The 26,066-nt window shown below is 41.2% G+C and overlaps 1 protein-coding gene across 1 annotated transcript in view; it reads left to right on the forward strand.

Moving 5' to 3' along the window:
• The window catches only part of GNAS (GNAS complex locus), a 140,545-nt gene that overhangs the window by 49,988 nt on the left and 64,491 nt on the right, over positions 1–26,066 (forward strand). The window contains exon 2 of the mRNA XM_027645789.1: positions 4,625–4,697. Coding sequence (XP_027501590.1) covers positions 4,625–4,697 — 73 coding nt within the window. The remainder of the gene's footprint in view (positions 1–4,624; positions 4,698–26,066) is intronic.

Here is a 26,066-nt window from a genome sequence, read left to right on the forward strand (position 1 = left end):
CGGCCGCGGGTCCTTCCTCCCGCACCGGGGCGGGGGGGTCCAATCCATCCTCCCCTCTTTTTTTTTTTTTTTTCTTTTTTTTTTTTTTTGTCGCCGAGAGGATTCAGCCGCCTGGAAACCGCATGTGAAAAAGAGCAGCAGCAAGGAAGAGAGGAAAAAAAAAAAAAAGGAGAAAAAAAAAAAAAAGGGGGGGGAGGTTGGATTGGACCCCCCCGCCCCGGTGCGGGAGGAAGGACCCGCGGCCGGAGGGCGAGGAGCTGCGGCGGCCGGCGAGGGAAGGGACCGGGGCTGCGTGACCCCCACGGCGCGGGGGGAGAGGCGAGGAAGAGACGTTTCCCGATCCTCCCCGCCGAGGATTTGGGGAGGTTTCCGCGCCTGGAGCCCGTGCCTTTGGATCTAAAGAGGATTATTATTTTTTTGGGGGTGGCACTGAAGCTGGATTTGTTCCTGTGCGTGCGGCGCGGGGGGGGGCATTTGTGCTGCCTCTAGAGGAGCCGGCGGCCCGGCCGGGGCGCGGAGATCCCCGCGGATCGCTCCGCACCCCCCGGGAAAGGTGCGCCGAGGGGATCGGCGGGGGGCGGGGGAGGAGAGGCAGCTGCAGCTGCCGGGGAGGAGGCCCGGCGGAGCGGCAGCAAAGTCATCGCTATCGGCCCCCCCTCGGCTGGCTCCGGGCTCGGCGCTCTCCATGTCTCTGGCTCTGGGCAGCGGCCGCCACAGCAGCGAGTAGGGGGGGAGGAGGAGGAGGAGGAGGAGGAAGAAGAAGGGAGCCCGGGAGTGCCTCCCTCCCTCCCTCCCTCCCCCCGGCAGCCCCGGCCGCCTCCCGTCCCCTCGCCCCGCGTCCCTGCCTTCCCCTCCCCAAGATGGGCTGTTTAGGGAACAGCAAGACGGAGGATCAGCGCAACGAGGAGAAGGCGCAGCGGGAGGCCAACAAGAAGATCGAGAAGCAGCTGCAGAAGGACAAGCAGGTCTATAGGGCCACGCACCGGCTCCTGCTGCTGGGTAAGGGGCCGCGGGCAGCGGGGCCGGGGGCCGTGCCCTCCCCGCCGGGGCGCCGGCCCCAGCCCGGGCACGGGGAGGCCGGGGCAGAGGTGGGGCCCACCCGGGGCCGCCGGGGATCCGCTACAGCGCCCGGGGCGGCGGGGCCGGGGGCGCCCGGGGAGCGGCGGGGAGGGCTCGGGCACCACCCGGGGCGCCGCGGGAGGGGCCGGGGCAGGTACGGGAGCGGCGGCCCCGGCGGGGTGGGCAGCGGGGCCTCGGGCGGGCGCGGGCAGGGGGCCGGGGATGCCGCGGCGAGGGGCCCGCGGGGAGCCCGGGAGATAAACAGGGCAGGGCAGTGACAGCGGCCGCGGGCGAGCGGAGCGCGGCAGGGCCGGACACCGCTCCCCTTTTCGCCGCGGCTCGGGGTGCCGAGGGACGTGCGGCCAGGCCGGGGAGAGGAGGAGGAAGAGGAAGGGAGGAAGTCGGGGAATCGTTTGGGGGAAACGGAGGGAGGATGTCTGTCCCGGAGGGAAGCGCGGCCGCGCTGGGGCCGGGCAGCGGCGCAGGGCCGGGCGGGCACAGCCCCGGCCCCGCAGGGCTCGTCCCCCCGCGCTGTCGCACCAGGAATTGAGGTACCGCGCTTGGAGCGCCGGCACAGCCCGGCTCCAGGTGCGATTCCAGCCGCTCCTCTGCGTTACCTGCCCGTGTTTTTTTTTCCGCGAGATATATTTAGAAACGCAGGTTGTGGCTTCCCGAGGAAAGGAAAGATCCAAAATTCGCTATAAGGGGGAGCAAGGAAATGTTTTGTCGGGCTCGTTATTTCAGCGTATTTTGGAGTAGTGTTTTAAGCTCGGATGCAGTTACGAGCCGTGGGTTGTTTTGGTCACGCCGAGGGACCGCCTGTGCACGTTCTGCAGGGCTGTAGCGTGGAGCACAGGGTAGGCCTCGCCGAGCTGACTCAGTTCTGGGGAGAAAAAACCTTCGTTGAAGGGGGAAAAAAAAAATTTTTTTTTTTTTTTGAAGGCTGTGAATTTGGGAGTGTACTTTCACCAGTAACATCTTTCAAATTTGAAGAAAGAGACTTAACATAAATGGAGAGAGACTGGGGCTACAGCAGCACCTGCAGCACTGAGGAGCCTGCCAGGGCTCCAGCAGAAGTCTTTTAACAGGATAATTTGGACTTCAGCTCTCAGGGAATGTCTTGGACTTCCAGATTTCAGGCTGAACGTTACGTAGATATGTAGAAACCATTTGTCATCAGATGGGTTGCTTTTGTATAGAGACAAAATTTCAGCAAACAGAAATATGATGGGCTTACCTGGATTTTCTTCCTGTTTTTTTTTGTTTGTAGGGATTTTTTTTGTTTGGATTTTTTTTTATTTATTTATTTTCGGTTTTGGTGGCTGAAAAATAATTTAGATACTTCTAAATAAAAATTTGTGTGTGTTTAGTGATGGCAGTAAGGTCATCTGTGTGTGTATGTTTTAAAGTGGTAGTTCAGCTGTTACAGTTTCTGTCACGAATTGTGGATAGTCTGTAACACAGACTGACTCGTAAAAAAATAAATATAACAGTTCCCGTCCCTATTATTATGTTATGTTTCCTTTATAAGGCACATGAAATAGAAAGCCAAGCGCTTTGAAAGTATTCTTAATCTTTTCAAATCATATTCAAGTAGCAACAAAGAAGAGCTGCTGAATATTCTAGCGGGTTTATGCTGCTCCTTGTAGGCCCCACCGCCGTACACGTGCTTGTCCCGCTGCCACGAGCAGTCTCACTGAAATTAATGGAACTCTCCTTGGTGGTGAAGTTAAATGTGTGTGTAATTGTTGGTAAGAATATGGCCTTAACGAGCAGCCAAATATAGAAATAGACTTATGTAGATGTAATACTTCGTTTTGGTTTCCCTGGTGTTGTATCTGATCCAGAGAACCCAGGTGTGTCAATACCAAACTGTATGTGTTTATAGCAAATGCAACAACTATCCAGCCCTGTTCTTGGCCTAAGTGAAGTAAAGATTTTGGCTCCCAGTACTTATAAATATGTGATTTAGAGTTACAGCTAAAATTTAGTTGTTAATTATTTTTTAAATGGAAATATGACTATAGGAAATACTGCTGTTCCTGGATAATTCTTAGTTGTGAAGAGAACCCAGTCTCTCTATCTTAACCCAAGATACTAATTCTTGATCAGTTTTGCCACCTGTGTTTATTGCCTGCTGCAATCTGTCTGAAGAGACAGAAGGTGTATGTTATAGAATAGTAGTTTAGGGGAGAAGTGGCACTTGCATAAAGAGTTGTAGATAAAAACTCTCTAAATGCTTAGAAAACATCAGTGAGCAAGGAGAGGAAAAAGGAGTAAGGCTCTGGTATTAAAGTGGCAAAACATGCAAGCAGGTTTTATGGAGAGCAGAACAGGACTGTTGGGAATTCACGGGGGAGAAGGAAAGGGAGGGAGAAAGCAGAGGGGGAAACGTGTTTGTCAGAAAATGAACTTTGAAATATAACTGCTAAAATATGGTTTTGAACATGAGGCTCAAAATGGAGGCTTGTGCTGTCAGTGTGTGCTAGCAGAGGCCTGACATCCTATAAATACAAACTGTACCTCCCTGCCCGTTCTGCCACAGATGTACGGTTCCTGTTGTTGAGACACAGGCTAATGAGAGGAGTAAAGGAGTAGCCAGGAGATGCTAAGGGGAAATCTTTCTAAATTTTTGCTAGGTTGTGCTACTACTCTTGCAAAAAATGTGTTTGCTTTATATAGAAAGCTGCCGATCTGGCAGCGTGGAGCAGCTGAGTTAAATGCTGCTGTTGGAGTTGTTCAGCGTGCCTGGAAAAACGGGTACTATAGGCAGATGGGCTGCCCTGTGCACTGGCATCCGAGCAGCTCAGCAGAAATAGCATCCATCCACTTGTGGAAACTGGAGTAAAGTGGAGTGGGGGTTTCTGTACTGCAGGTACATGGGGGAAGCAGGGGAGAGCTGCAGGGGGGGGGGTCTTTGGAGCAGGCAGCCACAGAAGGTGGTCTTTGCGTCTCGTTGTGCTATAGGGTTGATTTTGGAACATGTAGAGAGGGTGGGAGGTTGCTTACAAGACACAAGTAGGAGAAGGAGGTTTTTGTAGCACTGTGGGTGGAGGCTTAAAGGGATGCCTTCCTTTTTCAGATGTGAGTATCCACGTATTTTACTTCTTGTGATTTAAGTTACGGTCTTCGACTGGGTGATGATAAACCACAGCCAAACTTAAAATACTTTAAGGATCTAACAAAAATGCTTTGGTTTAATAGGGACTTCAGTCAGTCTTTCCCTCTGTCGGATAGTAGTGACAAGGGTTGTGACGTACCCTGTTTTCTTCTCTATAAAATGTTGAAGTTGTCCTTTTTCTTTCCAAATACTGCAGTCTGCTTTTAACGTTGACACTGGAAAAATGGACAGTGAAATGATCCAAGATTCAGATCTGACACATGACTTGAGCTGGGCATTTATTTTTAGCTACAACTGAAGTTTCCAGTGGCAGTTATTTCTTTCACTTTTCACTCTTGCACTGAGAAAACCAACTTTCTCGATTTTACCCTGAAGAAAAAAATTTTAGTGTGTCCCTTGATCGCTCATGCTTCCTTCTGAAATTGATTTACTTTCATTTTCTAGGTGCTGGTGAATCCGGTAAAAGCACAATAGTCAAACAGATGAGGATCTTGCACGTGAATGGATTTAATGCTGAGTAAGTGCATTTGCTTTTTCACTTCACAACGTACCTTCTGCCTGTGCACTGCACAGAGTCAGTGCTGCTGCTTTATAGCTTGGTGTGTTTTCTTCTTGCTGCTGTTTCACTGTCTCTAGAATTTGGATGTGCATTTTTAAATTAGATTAGTAGGCATTCAGTTGAAGAAGTCAAGCACCAATCATTAGCGAGATCCAGCAGTATAAAATTACTTATATCAAAGGCATAGCTTAAGTTTTGTGTGTTTGTTAACTGCAGTTTCTTTCACAACATGGCTGACACTGATTTACCTCAGCTATAGCACATTGATTCATATTGCTGAAAACATGTCTTGTGTCAGTGTACAAAATAAGTGCAATTTTCTTTATTTAGAATGAGTAAGGCTTTAGTTTCGGTCTCCTCACAAAATGAAACCGTACTATGAATTTTGGGGATTCTGTTGTATTTCCTTGTCCAGATGTTTATGTTAAATTATGTTTCTAAAAGCTTTTATTTTTTGCACTTAGTATCTCTTCAGTTATTTGATAGTTGTGAGGAGAAGAATGGCATTAAGATAGGAAAAATGGATTATCAGTTTTTTTCATCTGAGAAGGATTTGTGTTTGCTAACTTTTTGTCTAACCTTGCTAGACAGTAAGAAGAGATTCTTCTGCATATTAGTTTATGCCTGCAAGCATCTATGTGTGTATCCCAAAACCTGCTAGATTAATTCTAATTGAATGAAGGTGTTGAAATTTCAAAGCTTATTCTCTGTGTTTAATATTAATTTTTTAATTTTTTGTTTATAGATTATATTTTTAGTTTTGGCTTGCTTGTTGTCAAGCATAGCAGTTTTGTATTGTCATCCTCCAGCTTTTAGTGGTATCATCTATTTTGTTAATCCTGCCTTTTTGGGAAGATAAAGTCTTCACTAGTCTTCCAGTAGTTAATTATTGAGTAAGAATGTCTGAGCTAAAAGTTTAGCCGAGGAGCCTGGACAGTACTTCTTCCTAATCACCAAATGCTGGTTCAGGATAAGGTACATGGTCTTTTGAATGAAAGTTCAGACTGATTCATAATATATTACATTCTGTGCTACATGTTTTAAGCTCCTCTTTATAGGGAATATTTCCTTTTTCCCAAATAACTTTTCCGTAAGTGCCTAGTCCTGCATCCTGTTACTGCTGAGTTATCTCTGTCATTTTGGCTGCTCTTATTATTAAAGACCTCTTAAAAGACCTGTGTGACTTAAAAGATTTGCATGAGTTGACTTGGATGTAGCAGCTCTCAACACTGGGTACATAGTAAAAAGTAAATGAAAGTGCAAGTGGAGGATCCCTGGTGCATTTGAAAACATCAGTCCCTTTAAGCAACACCGTTCTAAGTTCTCGAAGCACACGGATGGTCTTAAAGAGATAATGATGCTGGGTAATGAATGGTGTGTTACGTGGGTAGATAACCTTCTGAACCCTGCAAGCTGCAAGCCCAAATTTCTGTGAATCTGGAAGCCTAGAGACCCTCAGACAAAGCCTGAAGAGCTGGAGAGGGGCTGGGACACGCTGGGATTCGCAGCACTGGTGCATTCCTCGAGTGTCTCGCCGTGCGTGGTGGGTTTGGGCAGAGCTGAGTGTGCAGCTGGAATCCAGGGCAACATGGCAAATTTGGCCTCAGGAGGCTCTGCTGGCTTCTGCCTTCTCATAGCGAGGGATTTGGATTACGGAGCAGCCCTGTGCCAGCACAGCCCTGCTGCCAATCACAGAGCGGATCCCGGTGCGGGAGCCACGCAGCAATTGCAAGGAAGGTCCCTCCAGCTCAGGAATCATGGATTGTCCACCCACCCAAGGCATTTGGTCTTGCAAAGTGACTCACTCTTGCAAGTGAGTCCTTTGTGCTTGTCCATTTGTGGGTCCTACGTATTGGAATGCCGAGGTGCATAAAAAATCAAATAGAGAAGTGGTGTATTTAAAATGTACCAGAATTAAGTTATGATACATCATTTTAGGTTTCTATTGCCAAAAGCAATCAGTAGATCATAACATACACTTTACAGGGGGGAAAAGGCTCTTTTCCAGTGTTCTAAGATGTACAAGAAATAAGTTATAATGCATCATTTTAGGTTTCTATTGCCAAAAACAATCAGAAGATCATAGCATGCACTTTACAGGGGAGAGAAGGCTGTTTTCCAGTCTTTTGAAATTCTTGCAAGTTACACACATGTCCTTAAGTAACTTGTATTTTCTTCCAAGTAACTGACGGCTCCCTATGTTGGCCTGCTTTCACTGTTACCCGTTTTGCTGGATTCATTCCCTTTTTATCCTGCTTACCTTGTGGAAAAATGATGTGGGATTCAGTTAATGAGAGAGATAGCATGGAGTTTTTTTGGAAGGGTAGGAAAAGTAAAGCATTACTTCTCTTGATGTCCTGATCAGTCTTTCTGGAGCATAAATATGTTTGCGTACAACACCGCAGCTGATGCCATGAATAACAGCAGAGTGCTGGTGAAAACTGTGCTGTGCTGGAGATGAGGAGACTTTTTTTAATGTTGGTGTAATGGACATAACTGTAGTTTTGAATTATTCCTGTTGGAGAAGCTTATTGGTGTGCTGGGAGAAATCCAGTTTTAAAATCCTGTCTAAAACTTGTTTGCCTTTGGTTTGGTTGTCCCGTGGCAATTGTTGTCAGTGGCAGAAAGAGGAGACCTGTTGGGAAAAATGTCTAGTGTGCTACTAACAGAGGAATCAGAAGATTTTTATTTAGTGTTACTCAAAAGAAGTGTTACTTCTTTCAGGTGACTAGGCAGGATACCCAGTGCTAAAAATACTGGCCTACTTCAGTGGGTGTGAGGGGATTTTATTTATTTTGATTTTAGGATTCTGCCCCTAAATAGTTGAAGGGACAGTTGTTGTGTGCATTTAGGTGAATTGTTGTAGCTTTAACAAGGTGAAATCTATGTAGTCTACAAAACTAGAAGAATTTCCTCTGGGACTCCAATCCTCAATCCCTTTAGCTAATTAATTATTTGAGGAACTGTATGGAATCAAGTGTTCCAGGTAATTAATGTGCTGAATAGTTAAAGCTAAATTGAATGTGAAGGTGGTTAAAGTTCTAGGCAAGTTAACTACAGCAAAGACTGTTCAATTTTTTTCTGTGTTCCTTTCATGATCTGTAGTTGAGTTAGAGACAGAAATGTATTTCTTTTTTTTTCTGTCCCTGTTGTGAAGGTGGTGTGTGGGAAGCAGAGTAGGAATATTGGAGGGGCAAGGCACGCTCTGCAGCACAGGCTCCTCTGGATGGAGTGTTTTGGAAGGGCTTAGCCCCCTTCCAGCTCCTGCAGAGTGGCTTCAGGTGGCCGTGCTGTCCTCCGACCTCTTCCTACAGCAATTCCAGAAACAATGGGAGTGTGGCTTCCCCACTATTCTTCCAGTGTTCCTCATCTTTAACGTCGAAGAGCTGCCTTTTAAGCATAATGACGACACCGTATCAACCAAATTTTCTACTCTTTGCACGACAGCCAACAACAGAGGCCCTTCTCATGTAGAAAGGGTTTAAATTTGGCTTTTAATAGCAGGAAGCCTGTGACTTCCCTTCCTTTCCTTTCCTCCCTCCTCTACACTTCAGCTGTCTTTTCATGAGGCTGTTCCAGAGGATTAGGTCTCTGCAATTGCATACAGTGTTTTGTGAGTGTCCACGGATAAAGTGGAGCTAAACCCCTCTCTTTTTGGCTGTTGAGATGGCAATCTTTATGAACAGGAAAGGACTGAAAACGGGAAAGGGAGGACAGGAATAGTAAGGAATATAGTTGGAAGAATTAAATGTGTTGCTCAGGCTGAAGAGGAAAAAACACAGAAAAGAGTTGGTATCTCGAGGAAGGGCTTCTCTGCTTCTACGATGGCCTTTCACTTACTTTCAATTTTTTTAAGTCATCTTTCCCCTCAGTGATTACTGTGGCTTTGGCTGACAGACTCTAAGGAGAGGGTCATTGTCATGCACGACTTTAGAAAGCGGGAATTGGCACAGCCGATAGACAATTCTGAAGTGTCATGGGAAAAACTGGGACAAGCAGAAGTACTTAAATAGAAATAAATGGTTGAAATGTGACTTACGAAATCCACTACAAAGATTGACAAATACGGGGAATGTGCCTTTGTGATTAGTAAGTTTGGATAATATTTAGAATTCAGGAAGTCTCGAGGTTATAGGGGATTTCAGGTAATGCTTCTCAGCCTCAGTTTCCTAAACAACATTGTATAATGTTGACACTTTCTTAAACAAGTATGTTGAAATGTTGAATAGGAGTTTGTATATTTATCAAATCTGAAGGCATGATTGATGAAGGCAGAAGCAGAGATGAATAGCTTTATTTTCAGGACTTAGATGATAAGTATATTTGTATTTCTCTTGTGCTTTTAAAAATTACTTTCTCTTGGTGGGAAAGTTATAAAGCCAAGTCACTCTCTTACAGGCTTCGAACATTTTCTCTTTTCTCACCTAGATTTAGTAGTTTGTGAGGAAGGAAAAGTAGTCATTGATGGTTTCTAATCTTTTCCTCGTACATATTGAACTACCATCATTATTTCACACAAACCAGTAAATGATATTATATGGACACTTGGGCAGTGTTAGTCTCTCTCGTGACTGAAAAGACTTCGGGCTTGGTAACTTTACTCTTCTGTTGTCTAATATAGGGTTTTGTCTCTCTTTGGTCTTTCTATGCATGTGATTTTATGGAAGGGAAGATAATGTTATGAGTGAGGAAAAAGTATAATATTTATAACTAAGTCTTCTAAAATAATGAATTCCCTCCTAATGGCTCACATTAGTTCATGTACACAAGCGTTACGGCTCCATTTTTACAGTTTCTTTACATTTGTGGACCAATCCCCTATTTCTAGAATGGTCCCATCAGTTCCTTGCCAAGAAACAAACAGACCTTATTGTGTTTTACTTGACTGGCAACAAAAGTAATTTTTTCCTGATGTTTGACTAACATTGAAAATTGGAGTGGGGGGAGGTTTGGGGGGTGTGATTTCCCTCCCCCCACTTCTTTCTTTCTTTGCATCACAGTGTCTAATGGAGGTTTCTGCACATTTGAGGCAGAGAGCATTTTTTTTTCTCAGCTCCTGTTCCGGGGCACAGATGAGGTGACACTGTGCTGGAAAATTTGTGTGTACATGTCTGTTCAGGACTATGAAAACTTCCATTCCAGCTGAACAACTGGTTACAGGTTTTGATCAAAATTTGTGCCACAGAGCATAAAGAGAAGGTGTGGGTGAAGAGGGGAGCAGGATTTTTATTTCAGTCAATTTTAGGTCTTGTCCTAAGAACTGACATAGTTGTGTAATTGAGTTTTGTCAAAAGATAAAAATATGCCAACAGCAAATAAATACTATGAATAAGAATTGACTGCTTCATACAGCTTGTAAAAGCTTATGCAAAATGTTTATGCATGTTAAATAAAACTTCCATCAACCTGGAAAAAATGGGAGGTAATATCTGGTGATGTTAAACCACCTAAGCAAGAAAGAAATCCCTTAATTGTTAGGATGTTTAATGTAGTGTTTATGTGCTTGAAATTATCTTTTTTTTTGAAATACTTTTATTTCTACAAAGGGAAGATTCTGTTCCGTGAAAGAGTAAATCTGAGCTCAGTGAAGCAACCTTAATGTTTTGTTAACATTAAAAAAATAAAGGAAAAAAACTTTCAAGTTTTGGGGTTTTTTTCAAGTTCGTTGTGGGGTCTTGCCCTAAAAGATAAGACATTGTCCATTGGGATCATGTGCAAATGGTTTGTATTTAGATCTCCTACTCAGGTGTGATTTTTTTTTTAAAATATTTTAAGGTGAGTTTTCAGAAAATTCTGATGTTTATAATGCCTACACTGGGCCTTATTTGGCAAAGACTGTTAGCATACCGTGGTGTTGAATATTCTAATAGTCTATAGAGCAACTCCTTTACCTTGCTCAGAGGCTCTCTGAAGTCAAGCCATTGAAATATTTCCACATGCAAGTGAAGTGAATTTTTTTTCAGGGTGAAAAATGGTGTTATTTAGGTTCCTGAAGGTATTACAGAAAAACAATGTATGAAGGAATCTTAAAGTTTAAAAAGCTGGTTGGTTTTATTTGGTTTTAGATGCTCGTGGTAGGCTCAGACTAACCATCAGTGGAGGGATGACAGCACAGGATTGAAAGAAAGCTTTGACTTCCACTTTTACATTATGCTTTATTTTCAAATGCCTGTTTTGTGTGTTTGCTTTTGCAAGAAGCTGTTACTTAGGTAAAAGAAGGGAAGGGGGAATTGAACATAAAAATTTCTTAATTTTGATAATTTCATGTTGCTCGTAGCAAAACATGCATTTACTGGTTGGGAAATGTTGAATTCTCCTAGAAAAGCAGTATTTCAACTTCAAGTTTTATGTTGTTACTTGTTGAGAGCTCTCTGTCCTCTGAATTACTGCTCCTGGCCTTGCAACTTGACATTTGTGTTTCAGTTAAATATTTCAGTTTTCTGATTTAGGGGAGAAAAAAAAAAAAGCCACCAACAAAAAACCCAGTAGTAAACTCATCCCTTCAGCTAAATTTGCATATGTTGCAGACATGACTTGGCATGTAAAGGGACTGGCCAAAAATATGGCAGTAGTTTTATTTGTTTTGAGGTTTAAATTTCACAAAAGCTTTTTAAGTATGCAGCTATCAACCTCGTAGGAAGCTTTATAGTTACAGTTGTAGAGAGCTTGGAGAGCAATAACTATGAATAGCAGAATAAGCATGAGTGATGTAATCTGAGAAGCAAAGGAGAGAGACAGAAGAGAGCTTAAGACTTAACTGTGTGGAAAACATTGTGAATGGGTCTGGGAGGATTTTGACTTTTGATGGTAGATGTGGGATTTTACCCATTAGTTTTGGTAAAATCAAACAAATGAAAATGAATGCCGTTTTCCAAAATTTCCACATTTCCTCTTACTTTCCCAAACCAGAAAATAAACTGTTTAGTGGGTAGCTGAGCTGATGGAGTCTGGTTTCTGTGCCTTGTTCTGTCTCACAAGATCTTTTCTGCAAGTCCCTCCCAGTCCCCTGCAGCATCTACAGCTCCTCTGCGGGACCTGCAGCCTTCCAGGACCTGCTGTTTCCTCCAGTCCTTGTTCTAGTCTATGGCCCTGATGTTCCCTGCAACACTGACTCCTGAATATTCCTGCATTGTCCTGCCCTTTATCTTCCTTTTTCTGCTTTTCCTGCTACCTGGACAAAGTCAGCTGGTGAAATCTGTGTGAACTCTTCCTGCTTTCCCTCCTTGGAGCACTAATTTTGGTCTCTCTTCTACTCAGTCTCTGATTTTCATTTCTGGAAATTAATTTCTGCAACAAAAAAACCCAACCCTCCTTCAGTTTTGGTTGGACAACAGTATCTGAGATAGAGTGAGACACAGAAAAGAGCTAATAAAAGTCTTGCTCTTCCTCAATTCACTCCTAATATTTTTTAAAATATTTTTTCTCAGCTCCCATTTCTTTCAAGTTGATGAAAGTTATATATAACTTGCATAAACATTTTCCAGAAACTTTTACTCTGCACGTTCATGAGTTAAAGTGGAAGTGGTGTGTTTTTCTCCATTTTTTTATCTTAAGCAAACATCTACTAGTATAAGCCAATGTATCATATTCTATTTAACTTATTTAATAAATAACAAAATGTATTAAATACTGCAAAAAAACTTCAGATACTTAAAAATATAGCTCTCTATGGAGAATATTAAATATATATCTATATTCTACACTTCAGTGTCCTTTCTGAAAAAAATACAGTGTGTTTTTTCAGGTTTTCACCAAGTCTTCTCAATAATTAAATGTTCAGAGTGGTTACCTTTTCTCTAACCAGTGTTACAGAATCAGCACTATGTGAAGAATTTTCCTCTGTAGTAACTTCCTATATTTCTTATTTCCCATATATTTTGGAGGGGCAAACAGGGCAGTCCTCTGATTTTTCCCAGTTAAAAATGTTTTTACTAATTTATCCAGATGGACTTTTGAATTACTTTATACATGAGCAGAATGCTGCTTATCATCTTAAGCTCATGGAATTTACCTTTTTGATGTTAAAACTATACCTTCACATCATTGCAATTCCTGAAGATTCCTCTTACATCATGACATTTTACCTGGTGTCAGTCATTCCACGTTTTCAATTTCATTTTGTTAAAACCTCGTATTTTTATAAGATAAAATGGATTATTAATAAATATCTGTGCCTTTCTCTGCTCCTTTGAGCAATCTTGATATGAGTGTGGTCTCCTGTTCCTGTTTCTTAGGTTGCTGAGCTCCTGTGTTGTTCTCCTGGGCTGGGGGAGCAGGTTTTGGGGTTCTGAGGCTTTTTTTAGGGGAGTGAAAACACTTCTCTTGTTTCAGTTTCTGAGCATCCTTCCTGAGCATCTCCTAGATTGAGACAGGCAGAGCTGATGCTTTGAAGTATAATCCAGCAGGCAAATCTCTCTCTCTTTATTTTTAGATATATCATGTGTTTGTATATTAGGGTTGCCCAGGTCCCATCTCTGAGGAAGGGCTGAGGTGCAGAAATCGTTCGGCTTGATCCTGGTCATTCAAAGCTCTCGAGTTGAAATGAAGGAAATTCCACTGATGGGGTTTTTTTTAATGTCAAAAATAATATACCCTGCATTTTACTTGGACAGTTGAACCTTGAGTTAATAGTAAATGCAAGTATTTAGGATACAGTGCAAACGAGCTGCATTTTTAATGGTTATTTCTACAACTGTACTCCAATGTAAAAATGCAGTTAATTAAAATTACTTGTTTACTGCTGAGCTTGCTTACTCAGAAGCAGCAATACATCGAGGTGTGTTTTTGACAGCTAAGAGGCAAAATTACCCACTTTTTGAGAAATGTAGTGGTGGAATATCTTAATGAGATGTTTTGTTTTAAGGTGTTCGCTGTTACAAGAGTGCAGAAAAGCCTGTGACCTTCTCTCTGAGGTACCTGTTGCCGACTGTATTCTCCACAGGGCCATTTAATAAGTCATTGTGTTCGCTTCTCTTTTTATTTAAGGCACCAGAAAAATAATTATCCCTCCCAGCTGCACCCTTGTGGCCTCCCAGGAGTGGTGGGTGAGCTAATGGAGCAGGCAGAGGTGTGCAGGATTTCCTTCTGAGGTTTGGTGTAGTCCCAGGAGACCTTACATTTAGCCTTGAACAGCACCTTCCCAGCTTTCTAGGGAATTTACCTCTGCCTCCTTAATCACTGTGATTTCAGTACTCTCTTCTTGTCTCTAGGTCTGTGTGCATACATAGGTTTTTGTTTCCTTCAAGTTAAAACATTTTTATTCTGTTTTGACAGTACAGTTATCTGTGTAATATAATATTAATGCTCATATTAATTAAAAAGTGTTGCAAGGCAATGGATGCCTGAAGTAAATTTCTTCCTTTACTCTGTAATAACAAAGGATGCCTTGCTCGTATCTCGCTTGATTTATTTTTATTTTTATTTTACAGATAAAAATATGTAGTGGGACACTTAGCACGGTAACTTCAGAAAACTACGTGTAATGCCTGTTTTAACTCAAAATAAATATTCTACCTGAATTTGGTTTAATGTGGCATTACTGTGGAAAAATTAAACTAGTTGGTTTCATGAATTTTAATTTAATTGCATAACAGTGATTGGCATAGCTTCACGTATTTTGTGTTGCTGGTTAAGACCATTTGAGAAAAATATGAAAACTTACAGCTGTAATAACTTTTTACAGACCAAAAGATAGTAATCATAAGAACATTTGCTGAAAAGATCTTATTGAATATCATTAGTTCTTTTGGATTTCTGAAATGAGACTGTAATGACAGCACTGCATTATTCATTAAAAAAACCCTATAAGTGCAATGCAAAGCTGAGGAAAATTATTTTTTTCTTTAAATGAGAGAGAAAACTGGAAGGAGAAAGGCTCTGTTTAGTACTCAGGATTCTCAGGAAAGCTGGAAACACTCAGACCTGATCTGCTCCACAAGCCCCAAGTCCATGTGCAGCTCAGGCAGAGCTGCTTTTGGTTCTTCTGTGCTGCACTTTCTACACTTTCAGATATTTAACAAAACAGTTGCAGAGCTCAGGGTCAGTAAAAAATTTAAGTTTTCTAGTACTTTGTTTCAATGTATTTTGCAGCAAGCACGTTACACAACTTTCTGGGTGATTTGCTTTATGGGGTTGTTGAGGGTTTTTAGTTGTTAAATTTCTCTGGTATGGGAAGTTACTGGATTTTCAGTGCTGGGGTTTGAAGCACACTAAAATAGATGGCTGGAAATTTGATGCAACCTTTTACTTTTGGTATGTCAGAATGATTAAGGTCGTTTCAAAATAGTTACTCCTGAAAACACATTCTGCTTATGCTGAACATTGTGGATAAAAACATGTTCCATAACTTACACATAGAACACCTAAAAATCTGAAATGTAACTATTTTGCCTGTTAGTTTTTTGAGTTGGAACTGTGTCACTGGCTTTAAATTTCCCCAAACTCTTAGGAACTTGGGATGCTCCGTGCTGTCTCTGTGTTTTGCTTTCACTTAATTGGACAGTCTTCACTTTATGTAATTGCATCTTATGCAATCCTATGTTTACTTTCCTTATGTTTATCATCGAAGAACTTCATAGCATTGTTACCTCACTGTCTTTTTTACACCACTGGAAAATAAGGGACAAGATATAAGTAAAAAAGACTGAGTTTAGTAAAACATTTCTGCACATTTTGTGCAATCATAGAGAGTCGGAAAAAACACTTTGGAGTCATGTAGGCAGCACTGTCTGGCTGTTTTCCTCGCAGGTTTATTTGTGATGAGTAGATTTTTAAAATATACTTTTCTCTGGGACTAACTGGAATCAGCCAAGACCTCTGTTTTCTTAATTGAAATTAATAGATTCCATTCTGATAATTTCATGCAATATAAAAACAGTAATTTTTTTTCACTTAATTTTTAATAGCATTGTTTGGACATAGATTTTTTTTTTTTTTTACCAAATGCAAACGGTGAAATTATACATCGTTATGTAGAGAAAGCAGAAACTTTCTTTATGTTTTATTCCTTACCAAAGAAAGTTTGTTTCTGTCCTATATAATACTGCAAAGAGAAAAGGAGGCTTAGTATCTGTTAGAAGGGCAAATATCAGGATCATGGATATTTTCAATGAATAATGGACAAGAATCTCAAAGGATTTTCTGTGAGAAACTATGGAAAACACCAATGTTAATTTATTTATAATTCTTAGAAAAGGGGGGGAAATTTTATTACTTGAGGTTAGAGATTGCCCAGATACTTGACATCAAATATGAGCATTTTGATTTATTATTATTCCTTAGTCTGGTTTCTTGCAACGAGAGTCTATAGGAAGAAGATCCTTAAAGTTCAGCTTAGCTTCACATGTAGTGAGATCTCACTGAAGGAACCTGTGCTTTTTGGAAATATTAGAGATCTGATTGGTAAAATCAGTTTTGGTATTTGATGTAATGTCACAGTATATTTTGATTTTAAATACTGTCTTGTGTGACATAACAGTGCCTGTGTTACAGGAATGTAGAAGCTTCCTTTCTGATAGATCTCTTGGTGCAGGGCTTCACAGAGGCAAGGAGTGGGACCCCTCTGGAAAGCCTCCAGGGATCCAGTGGTTACAGATACAAAATCATTCCTTGGATTGCTGGCCCAGTCCCACCTGAAACCCCTCTCTTCAAACTGGCAGTGTAGTTATTGCTGGGAGGGTCAGGTTATTTTTTTGGAGTGATCTGATAAACGTGTTTAAGTTGTACTTCAGAAATTTGTTGTAGTGTGAGGCAGCCCCACAGGAATCAGAATGTAGATTGTATCTGTAAAATTGGGAAAGGACTTGAAAGCTAATTAGTTAAGTACCCTGGTCTGGTTTGGGATTTTTTTGTGGCAAAAAGGCAAATGCAGCCTTGGATGCCTAGAAAAAGGGAAAGTGAAACATAAGTAATAAAGGGGACTTCCAACACTGATAAGAGTGTTATTAAAATAGTATATTCCATGCTGGTGTCTCCACTTCATGAAGGATGTGGAATTACTGGGAAGAACTTAAAAGGAATGTCATGGGAGTTGCCCAGGGTTCAGAAGTGGGGTGCCCAGACATGATTTCATGGCCACGTAGAGGTGGTGTGTGTAAGAAAGGTGCCTAAAAATGAAGGCAAGTGTGAGATTGACTTCTTAGCATTAGAGATATTTGAATTGAAATAATTTCTTGGGGATGAGGGAGCCTCATTTAAGCAGTCTGGGGAAGATATGGGGTTTTTTAAAAATACATTTCAATCCACCTTCCGAAGATTCAACTTTCCTGATGCTCGGGGTGGCCACCGTGGCCTTGAGAAGCACAAAGCCTGTGCATGTGTTGGAATTACCCACGGCCAGTGCAGCTGTGGGCTTCTATTCCTGCTCTTAGTGCCCTGAAGATTATTATGGTCTGTGCAATTCTATGTTGGTATGTGAAGCCTTGAAACCTTTCAGTCCTGTGTCTGCCTGCAGGCATCACGGAGAGGGGGGAACGTGGGGGTTGACTTTCAGTTTTGGCTTTTTCCCTTCATATAATTTGCTACTTGTGTTCTGTCACTGTTTTCACTTCCTTCTGAAGCATCAAAGATTGGGCAGGGTCTGAGGTGATCTTAGAAGATCCTCTTTTGTGCCAGACTGGTTGATTCTTACTCACATGATATAGATGAAGTTGGTTGAAGAGCTTGAGATAAGAAAGAAACTCTCACTAGGAACTGCTAGGCATGTTTCCATCTTCTGCTGCACAAGGCTTTCTTGACCACCAGTTATTAGGACAGACTTCTTGTAAGCAGTTCTCTGCCATTGCAGGAATCTTGGATGCTCAATCTCATCCAGTTTCAAATTGTTACCTTCAGGAATAATTGTTTTATTTGACATTTCATCTTGATACTGAAGTATATGGACAAGCACGGTGGCTTATGGTGCTCTGAAAGGCAGACTGAAGTATTCAGCTATACTCTCTGGCCTAAGAGTCTTAAAATTATTTACTAAATATTTGTGTTACCTGACTGTTCCTTGCTGTACCCAACTGCTAACCCAGGTGAAAGCTCTGACTCTGAAGTCTGTTCTGTGGAGGCAGACATGTATGTGCCTGAGGAGGTTCTGGCTGGATTTAGTGCTACTCTGTGATTATGGATGTCTGTACTTGGAAAAGAAATAGCAAAATTTCACCTTAGTGTGGATAATTCAAATTGGTATAGTTTTGAGTGCATTAGTATCTCTTAATGAAACCAAATATAGTTCTCTTCAATTCCATTCATTCTGGACCTTATCTCTTTCCGATATGTCTCACTAGTTGCCAAGCAACCTCAACAGTAGTTCTGCACATCCAGCAGCATTTAAAAAAAAAAAAAAAAGTGAGTAGTTGTTGCTGAAAATAAGATGCCTTCTGATGACATGAATGGAGTTATGAGAGAAGGAAATGGGGAGTGGGGAGTTTGGAGCCAATGTTCTGAAAAAGCCAATAATACTCAGCACTTAAGTAACGCTTTTTATTTTCCGAGCACTAATCAAGCAACCGTAAGATTATTTAATAAAGACTATTTTTTTCCTTTCAGTGAGTGAAGCACAATTATGTTTATACTTCAGAGGAGAGGGCAGGATTCAGTCCCAAGAGTGCAGGAGTTAGTTTAGTATATGTATTTCTTTCTCTGACCTGTATTGACTCCCTGTGTTTCTGGATGAATGGCAGATTAACTGGAGGGTTTTGGAAGGTTTTTCTTTGTGTGTTTGCTGATCCATAGCCAGCACTATCTATTCATTTCATGCAGATGCACCTGCAGTGTGTTGAGTTTTATTAAAATATTTATCACCTGGAAGGCCTTCCAAATTAGGAGTTTGATAGTTTGCGTGTAGGTCCTTTATTACTTGATAATGCTGTAATGCTTCTAAAGCAATGGATAGAGCTTCTTTTTATATTCTGTCTCCTGTGGGAAATGTGATCTGAGCAACAAACTACCACAGAAAAGGATATAATGATGCAAATGAAAGCTGAGTTGGGAAAATTATTCTGGTTTTAGATTGTTAAATTTCTGTGATAGCTTCTGTTCAAAAAGAAAATTCTACATTACTTGTAGACTGACTGAAGCAACATTATTGTGGACACACTCAAGTTAGAAAGTATGTGAATTAAGATTGCCTTCATTTTAGTCTAGGGCACCATTGCCACTGATATGGAAAGGTAGTTTTACAGTTCTGTAACTAATTCCTAAAAAGCAGTAATCAATTTTAATGCATTTTGTTTTAAAGCAGGTTCTGACACTGTAAACACTCACTTTCCCTTGGTCACAGCCTACCTGGAATTACCAAGTTGAGCACCATTAAGAGTTATCAGAGATTTAAGCTATCCCACGAGTTCTGATTTGGAGGAGTTTTGGTCCCAGTTTAACCTTTCCCTTCACACTCATTTTTTTCCTGAAGAGGGTGGTTTTAAGAACATGCTTGTTCCACTTCTGGGTGAGAGTAGTAAAAAATGGATGTGCTGCGAATTGTGAGAAATGGAGATATGTCAACTTCTACCCAGAGTAGGATGTGCTCTGAATTGCACCCTCGGTGTCCATGGAAAGCAGACACACGTGTCAGACACACTCCAGACCCAGCGAGGCTGTTACGTGCAGGGTGCTTTGGTGCTTTGTGCTCAGCCTGTGTGTACACACTGCATGTCCACAGAGGTGCTTTGGGCAAGAGCCTTCTGTTTGGACACAGAACTAGGCAGGAGAATATAGATGGCATTTTCCGTGTGATGCAGATAAACACAAAAAATGAAGGCTCAGTGTGCAAATTCACAGCTTATCCTTGCAAGGCGACTTCCTGCCCTCCTGCCTCCCCAGGAGGGTGAGGTGTTTTAAAGGTAGTGATACTTGGAGCTGTTACTCAGAGAACATACACGTTTTAAATTGCAGTCTGTATGTTCAGCTGCATCACAGACCCAAAGGAGTGAATGCCTGAGTTGTTTTTTGCTTTGTGTGTGAGGAGTGGTGAATTATTCTTCAATGCAGTGGATTTGAGTCAGCTGGTGGGTAGGTTACTTGTTGCTTTTAATGTGAGGACTAGAAACAATACCTAGATCATTCTAGGTTTAAGGATAAATTGAATTAAGGAAGGCAGACAAAAGAACTACACTTGGAAATGGTTAAAACATAATGAAAAAGCATCCCAGTGTTATGTAGTATTTTTACCACGTTCAGCTTCTAAGGTTTATTTGTGTTGGGCTAAAATTTCTTTTGACATACTGCAGCTAATAGAAGTAATTTAGAGATAGAAAAATAGTCTCTGTGTGTGTGATGTGTATTCAAAAACTGTTTGTAGTGGTGGTATTTTTATCCTTGTCTTCTAAGAGAAAAAGACCAGTCCTACTTCATGCTTTTTTTTGTCATGCATAAAATACATGGATTTTGGCAGCTGCCTCTTGCCTCTAGGCTTGTAAGTAGGTTTGTCTGTGCAAGGTGTGTGTAATTACTATATATGTATATATATATATGTATATATATGTGAGGTGTTAGTTGCTGCACCAGTGTTACCATGTAAACTTAGTTGCCCTTTTATATATATATGTATTCTCTGTATACCTAGTTTTAAAAGGGTAAATATTATAAACTGGTTGCTCAAGAGCAATATGCTATAAAAAAAGTAATAAGCACATCAGTAAAAGTGTTGGAGGTAGTAATAAAACTGCACTATAATCCTTCTACCAATTTATTGAACTCTAACTATAGTTATCTAGACAATTAACGGCTACATATGGTACATTAACCCTTTGTATAGTAGTTGTATATGCAGTGATATTCAGTATGGCTGCAGTGCCTTAAACTTTAGGTTTTCAAGCAGCTGTGTCCTCTAATTTGATAGTACTCACTGCTTTTTGCTTTTCTCTTTTTGTCCAGCTTTTGTTTCAACAAAACAGGACACACAGTTACTTTGGGGAGAACATCTTAGTCACAAAATAAATGTCCTTTTTTTTTTGCGAAGTGAGAGTAAATACATGACTTATTTCAGGGGTTTTTGTCAATGTCTTTAATGATACTCCAGAAGGTGGCAAACATTTAAACATCAAAATCTCTACTTCAAGGATAGCTTTTTTGAGAAGTTTCATTTGAAGGTGTTATAGAGGTGATTGCAGTGGAATTACATCTGAATGTCACTGAACTCCTGAATTCTCTGGAATCTAGTGGATTAAGATTTGGTGGAAGGCACCTTGCAGGACCCTGTGTAGCTGGTTCATGTGAAGGGGTTTGGCAGGAGAGCGTCATCAGGGAGAAAGGGTTAAATCCCTCTTTAGAAACTGCCTGTTCCAGGACTCAGCAGCCACTCCTGTGTTGTGGGGTGTCAGTACAGTGGGAGGAGGGGTCCAAACCCACCTCTGCTCAGGGGGCTGTGTCTGAGCTGGTGCAGGAGCCAGGAGGGGCTGCAGGTACCTGCCAGCAGCCTCTGCTGTTGGAGCTCCCTGCTGAGGCGGCTGTCATGGAATTGGAACGTGGGATTCCTCTGCCATACTGGGTGTCCAGGGGTGTTTTGGATCCCTAGAGCCATTTGCATGTGTTTAGTGTTCACCAAGAGCTGGGTTGTGTAAGCTCAGGAGTGCAGCTGTAAATATTTTGGAAAGTCGTGTAGCCAGATGTATGGTACTGTGAGGTGAAATGATAAAGGATTGTTTCTCATTAAGTATAGGGAGTCCCTTGTAGTCTAAGTTTTAAATATGCTAAATTCAGTCTTTGAGAAGGTGATTCTTTATATTTAAAATATCCTGGTATGTCCTCAAGTTGCTGAAGTGTTGGAAGTTGAGGCTACAGCTTTTTTAATTCTGTTGTCTGTTGCCTTGGCACAGAGGTGGAGTTTCTGTATGGAGCTGTAGTGAGCGTCCCTTAATTCCGAGAAGATCTTTAAAATGGCAAGCAATTACGTTTGAAGTTTGGATCTCATGATGTCAATACAGATATGCAGTAAAGTATTCCAGGGTGTGGTGATACTTAATCATTAATGATTGAGACTTGGGGCATTTCCTGAATATTAATGCTGGATATGAGTGTTGATTGCCCAAGATGAAATTATTACCCAGATACTTCTTCTCTCCCCTCTCTTTTTTTATTGATTGCTAATGCAAAAAGGATGAATACAGAGTTAGGTCAGACAGATATTTGAAACACTCTGAGGCACAGTGCTCAAGACAGAACACTTGCACCACCTTTGTACCTTGTGGATTTCATAATTATGTAGTGTGAAAATTGTTATTTTAATTTTTTCCCTGTAGTGACTTCATATGTAGTTACACAGCTCAGACTGTAAGTTGTCCACTGGATTTTCTTCCCTCAGAATCAGTTGGTAGAATTTAGCATTGTCATAAGCTTCTGGTTTCAAATGATGAAGCTGATAGAGAATTTGCTCTAACTGTGTAACTGCCACTAAGGGTAAACTGATATGATGCCACACCTTGGATGTACTTTAATACTTAATCTGCCCCTTAGGAAAGGATTGACTAGCTCATGTCAATACAGTGCTTTATAAAAAACCTACTCATAAAAATGTTTATGACTAGGTTTACATGATTTATGTTTTTAGAGAAATATAGCTTTTTGCTGCCAACACCAACTGCTAATAACCTACTAAAATACGTAACCTAAACATTTCATAAATGTGTTTGGAACACACAGCATGTGCATATTGGTTATGTTGTGTTCTATAGCTCTAAACTTTTGAAAAGTCTCTCTTAATTCCTGCACAGAAGTAGGTGGGGAGATGCAAGTGAACACCATTACGTTGTAGGTACATTGGTGTTATCTGATTTCCAGGTACTAGATTGATAGGGCATTTCTGCATATTATTTGCATGTGTTGAAAATACACTCTTGTAGCTGGTGGGAATAAACTTGATTTATCTTGCCGTGAAACTTTTAATGGAGAAAGAGATTTTGTAATTCTGTATGTTAAATGTTTGAAAGGAAAGCCTTGTCTCTCTTGCTGTATGTCAGTGATTGCAGCAGCAGGGTCCATTTCTCCCTTTCTTTTCCCAATAGCTGTGAACTTATCCCAGGGAAGCAGAGTCTGCCAGGGCCAGGGGTGCAGCAGGAGCCACAGCACCCATCTGCTCATCCAGCTCTTGCTCATCCAGCCTTCCCTCTGTCCCACAACTTTCCCAGACCAGCCTGGGCTCTCCTAAGCTGTGTGTCCCTGATGCATTTCAACACCTTTCTGAACAGTGTACCTTCCCCAGGCACAGTCTGGGTGTTCTTGTAACAGAAATGGGGAGGAACAGAAAAGTTTGAGAACTGCTGTTTCAGAAAGTTGGCAGAGAGCTGAGAACTGTGACCGCAGGTGACTGAGTACAAGGGCTGTAGCAGAGAGCTGTGCTGAGTACAAGGGCTGTAGTAGAGAGCTGTGTTGAGTACAAGGGCTGTAGTAGAGAGCTGTGCTGAGTACAAGGGCTGTAGTAGAGAGCTGTGTTGAGTACAAGGGCTGTAGTAGAGAGCTGTGGTGAGTACAAGGGCTGTAGTAGAGAGCTGTGGTGAGTACAAGGGCCGTAGTAGAGAGCTGTGGTGAGTACAAGGGCCGTAGTAGAGAGCTGTGGTGAGTACAAGGGCTGTGCACAGCTGTGTTCTAGCAGTACTCTTGTCAAGGTTGGCAATGTTCAGTAAATTGCTGTTGGACTGCTCTGAATGGCCAGGTATGCAAAAGCACAAGCCAGAGACAAGTGTTTTGGCTCTTTATTAAGGCAGGTTGCTCTAAATTTTTTAAGAATTATTATTATTGTTATTATTTTTGAAGGTGGAGGGAGAGAAGACATGCTTTAGTTTGGCATTCTTCTTCTTTCTCTTTCTCGTTTCACCCCATGGCTGAGAAGCAGTTTCTCTTATTTAAATGAAGAAATATTTCATGTAGTTTGTTTTATGTATCTCATAAATAATATATTTTAGAACTTTGTAGATACTGATGGTTTACCAAATTCTTTTAATCAAATCTGTGGTACTAGGCACACATTTTCTGTAACGGTGGCATCTGGTCTGCTGAAATTTCTAGAAAGAGAATTTCTAAGAACCTGTGCAACACTAGGTTAGACCAGTGGTTTGTGTAGTCCAGTGTTATGTGTCAGAAACTGCACTTGGGGAGGATTAGGGGAAAAAGTGTGAGAGAGACTCTCAGTGATTCCTCTTCAGGTTCTGCCACTGGCACTTCAGGAACTCCAGGAAGCGAGACTCGTAACAAGTTTTGAAGTTCAGTCACGTTCAGTATGTTTTTCTTTAAGAAGCCTAATACTTGCATAATCTAAAAAGTCCTCGTTTGCTTTTGAAGTTTCTAGTTTTCCTTGTTTTTCAGACAGAATTCAAATCCAGCAATTCAGTTGTGCTGCCTGTTTTAATAAACTCTGCACTAGCTGGGGCACCACTGAGAGGTCAGTCAGATTCAGGTAGAGCCAAGGTATCTCCATTTTCTCAAAGCTTTTGCTGTGGTTTTGTTGCAGCCAAAGTAGCAGCTGGCTGGATCAATAATTGTGCCCAAGCAATACTGTTTAAGTAATTTGCAGTGTTACAGCAACACATGCTCTCTGGAGATTATTTTCTTCAGCTGTGTCTAAGTTTCTCCTTCAGACAATATTGTTAATAGTTAAAGGACCATATGTTGTGAAGGTAATTGGATAATTATGACAAGGTGCTGTATATTCTAAGTGATGAGTCGAGTATCAGCAAATTATTTTTCACGTAACTTTTGGTCTAACATTCTCATTTATTATATACTGTCGGTATGAACTCTATCTTTTACTTTTCTGTTATCATTTAGAAATGTCAGGTCAGGGCCAGGACATGATAATTGTGCCATTGTCATAGTTTGACTTAAATTACAACAGTATAACTTCCCTTTTATCAGGGGAAATGATAATAAATGTGCTTATTCAGGTATAATTAATTTCCAATTTTGAGCTCAGTAAAAGGTCATTCGTCTTACTGGTTGAGTTCAAATATATAGAAATGTTAAATACAGTAAAGTGAAAGTTTCCTATATTGTGACTTCCAGACTTCTCAAGAAGAGCTTTTTTGAATTTTTCCAGTTAGCTTGTGTTGCACTGGGGAATGTTCTAATTTGGATCCAGAGTGTTTGTCCAAAACATCAATGAACTGTCCTGGTTCTAAATGGTACCTACCTGGCTAAATGAGCTCTCCTGGTACTAGAGGTGGGGGTCCCTGGAAGTCCAGGGTCATGGTAGGTTGTGACCTTGGGGTTGCGCTTTTGCTTCCAGAAACAGCATTTCCTAAGCAGATTTAAAAACAAACAAGCAATTTTTTGTGTGTTTTACTTGAAATATTTGGGGTTTTAATACTTATCAAGGGAAAGACTTTCATTTTGGTAGTGTTTGCTTTCGACAATCTGAACAGTTGTTCAAGTCTTTTGTACCTCTTACATTCAGGCTTAGCTTTGCACGAGTGGGAACTGGGCAGTGAATTGGGTCATAGATGCTCTGGATCTGTTTGTCCTCAGCTTGAATCCAAACTCCAGAAGAAGAGAAGACTCAGCCTCTTGGTGTGCGTTGGGAAGTAATTTGCATAAGAGAAAACTCGGGTGGAAAAACTACTCCACCAACTTCCAAAAAAATTGCTTGGAAAGTCCATTGGTGTAGGATTCAGCTGGCTGGCACAGAGGCAGGTTTTGTGAGGCACATGAGACAAGAAGCTGAGAAGAGGTTTCTGCATCTCCCCGTCTGTTCAGGGCTGACTTTGGAGGAGTTCAGGAGTCGGTGCTGACTGTATGCCCAAAAACCATAGTTGTGTGCTGTGTTCGCTTAAGCTTCAGTGACTAAAAATAGCTGGTTGAGACACAATTAAGGAACTGTAAAATTGAATTGTGAATATATTGTTCACTTACTACACAGACATAATGGGAAATACAATATCTAGGTAAGGGAAATGTGTATCGTGTTTTCAGATTCATTTCTACATCTTCTCTATATTGAAGGAAGATTTTTGTTTTCTCTGCTTAATCCAGAGCAAAATTATTTCAGAAGTAGCAGTGCAGAAACTTGAGCTTCTTTCAATAAATTACTCCAACTTTTCTGTAAATAGAGCCCTAGATAGCTAGAAATAAAATAGGTATTTTTGATGTCTTTTAGTGACATCTAAAATCAGACCAGCAAGAAGATCAGGTAGGTGGAACCTGTTGCCTGAAACAATATTCCCTGACAGTGGTTGAAGAATTTTGCTAATGGGTTTAATGTGATGATCACTGTCTGTGCTTGGAAGGAAGTGAGGGTATTTTTGTTGTTGTTGCCTGGTAATATTTGATGTTTACTTACAAATACTTTTCTTATATCATTTTCACTTCTGCTAGTGCAAAACTTTTAATAACTGGAAAAGAAATTAAAATATCTCG

The sequence above is a fragment of the Corapipo altera genome, unplaced genomic scaffold, assembly GCF_003945725.1.
Source record: "Corapipo altera isolate COAL_440 unplaced genomic scaffold, ASM394572v1 64, whole genome shotgun sequence".
NCBI lineage: Eukaryota > Metazoa > Chordata > Aves > Passeriformes > Pipridae > Corapipo > Corapipo altera.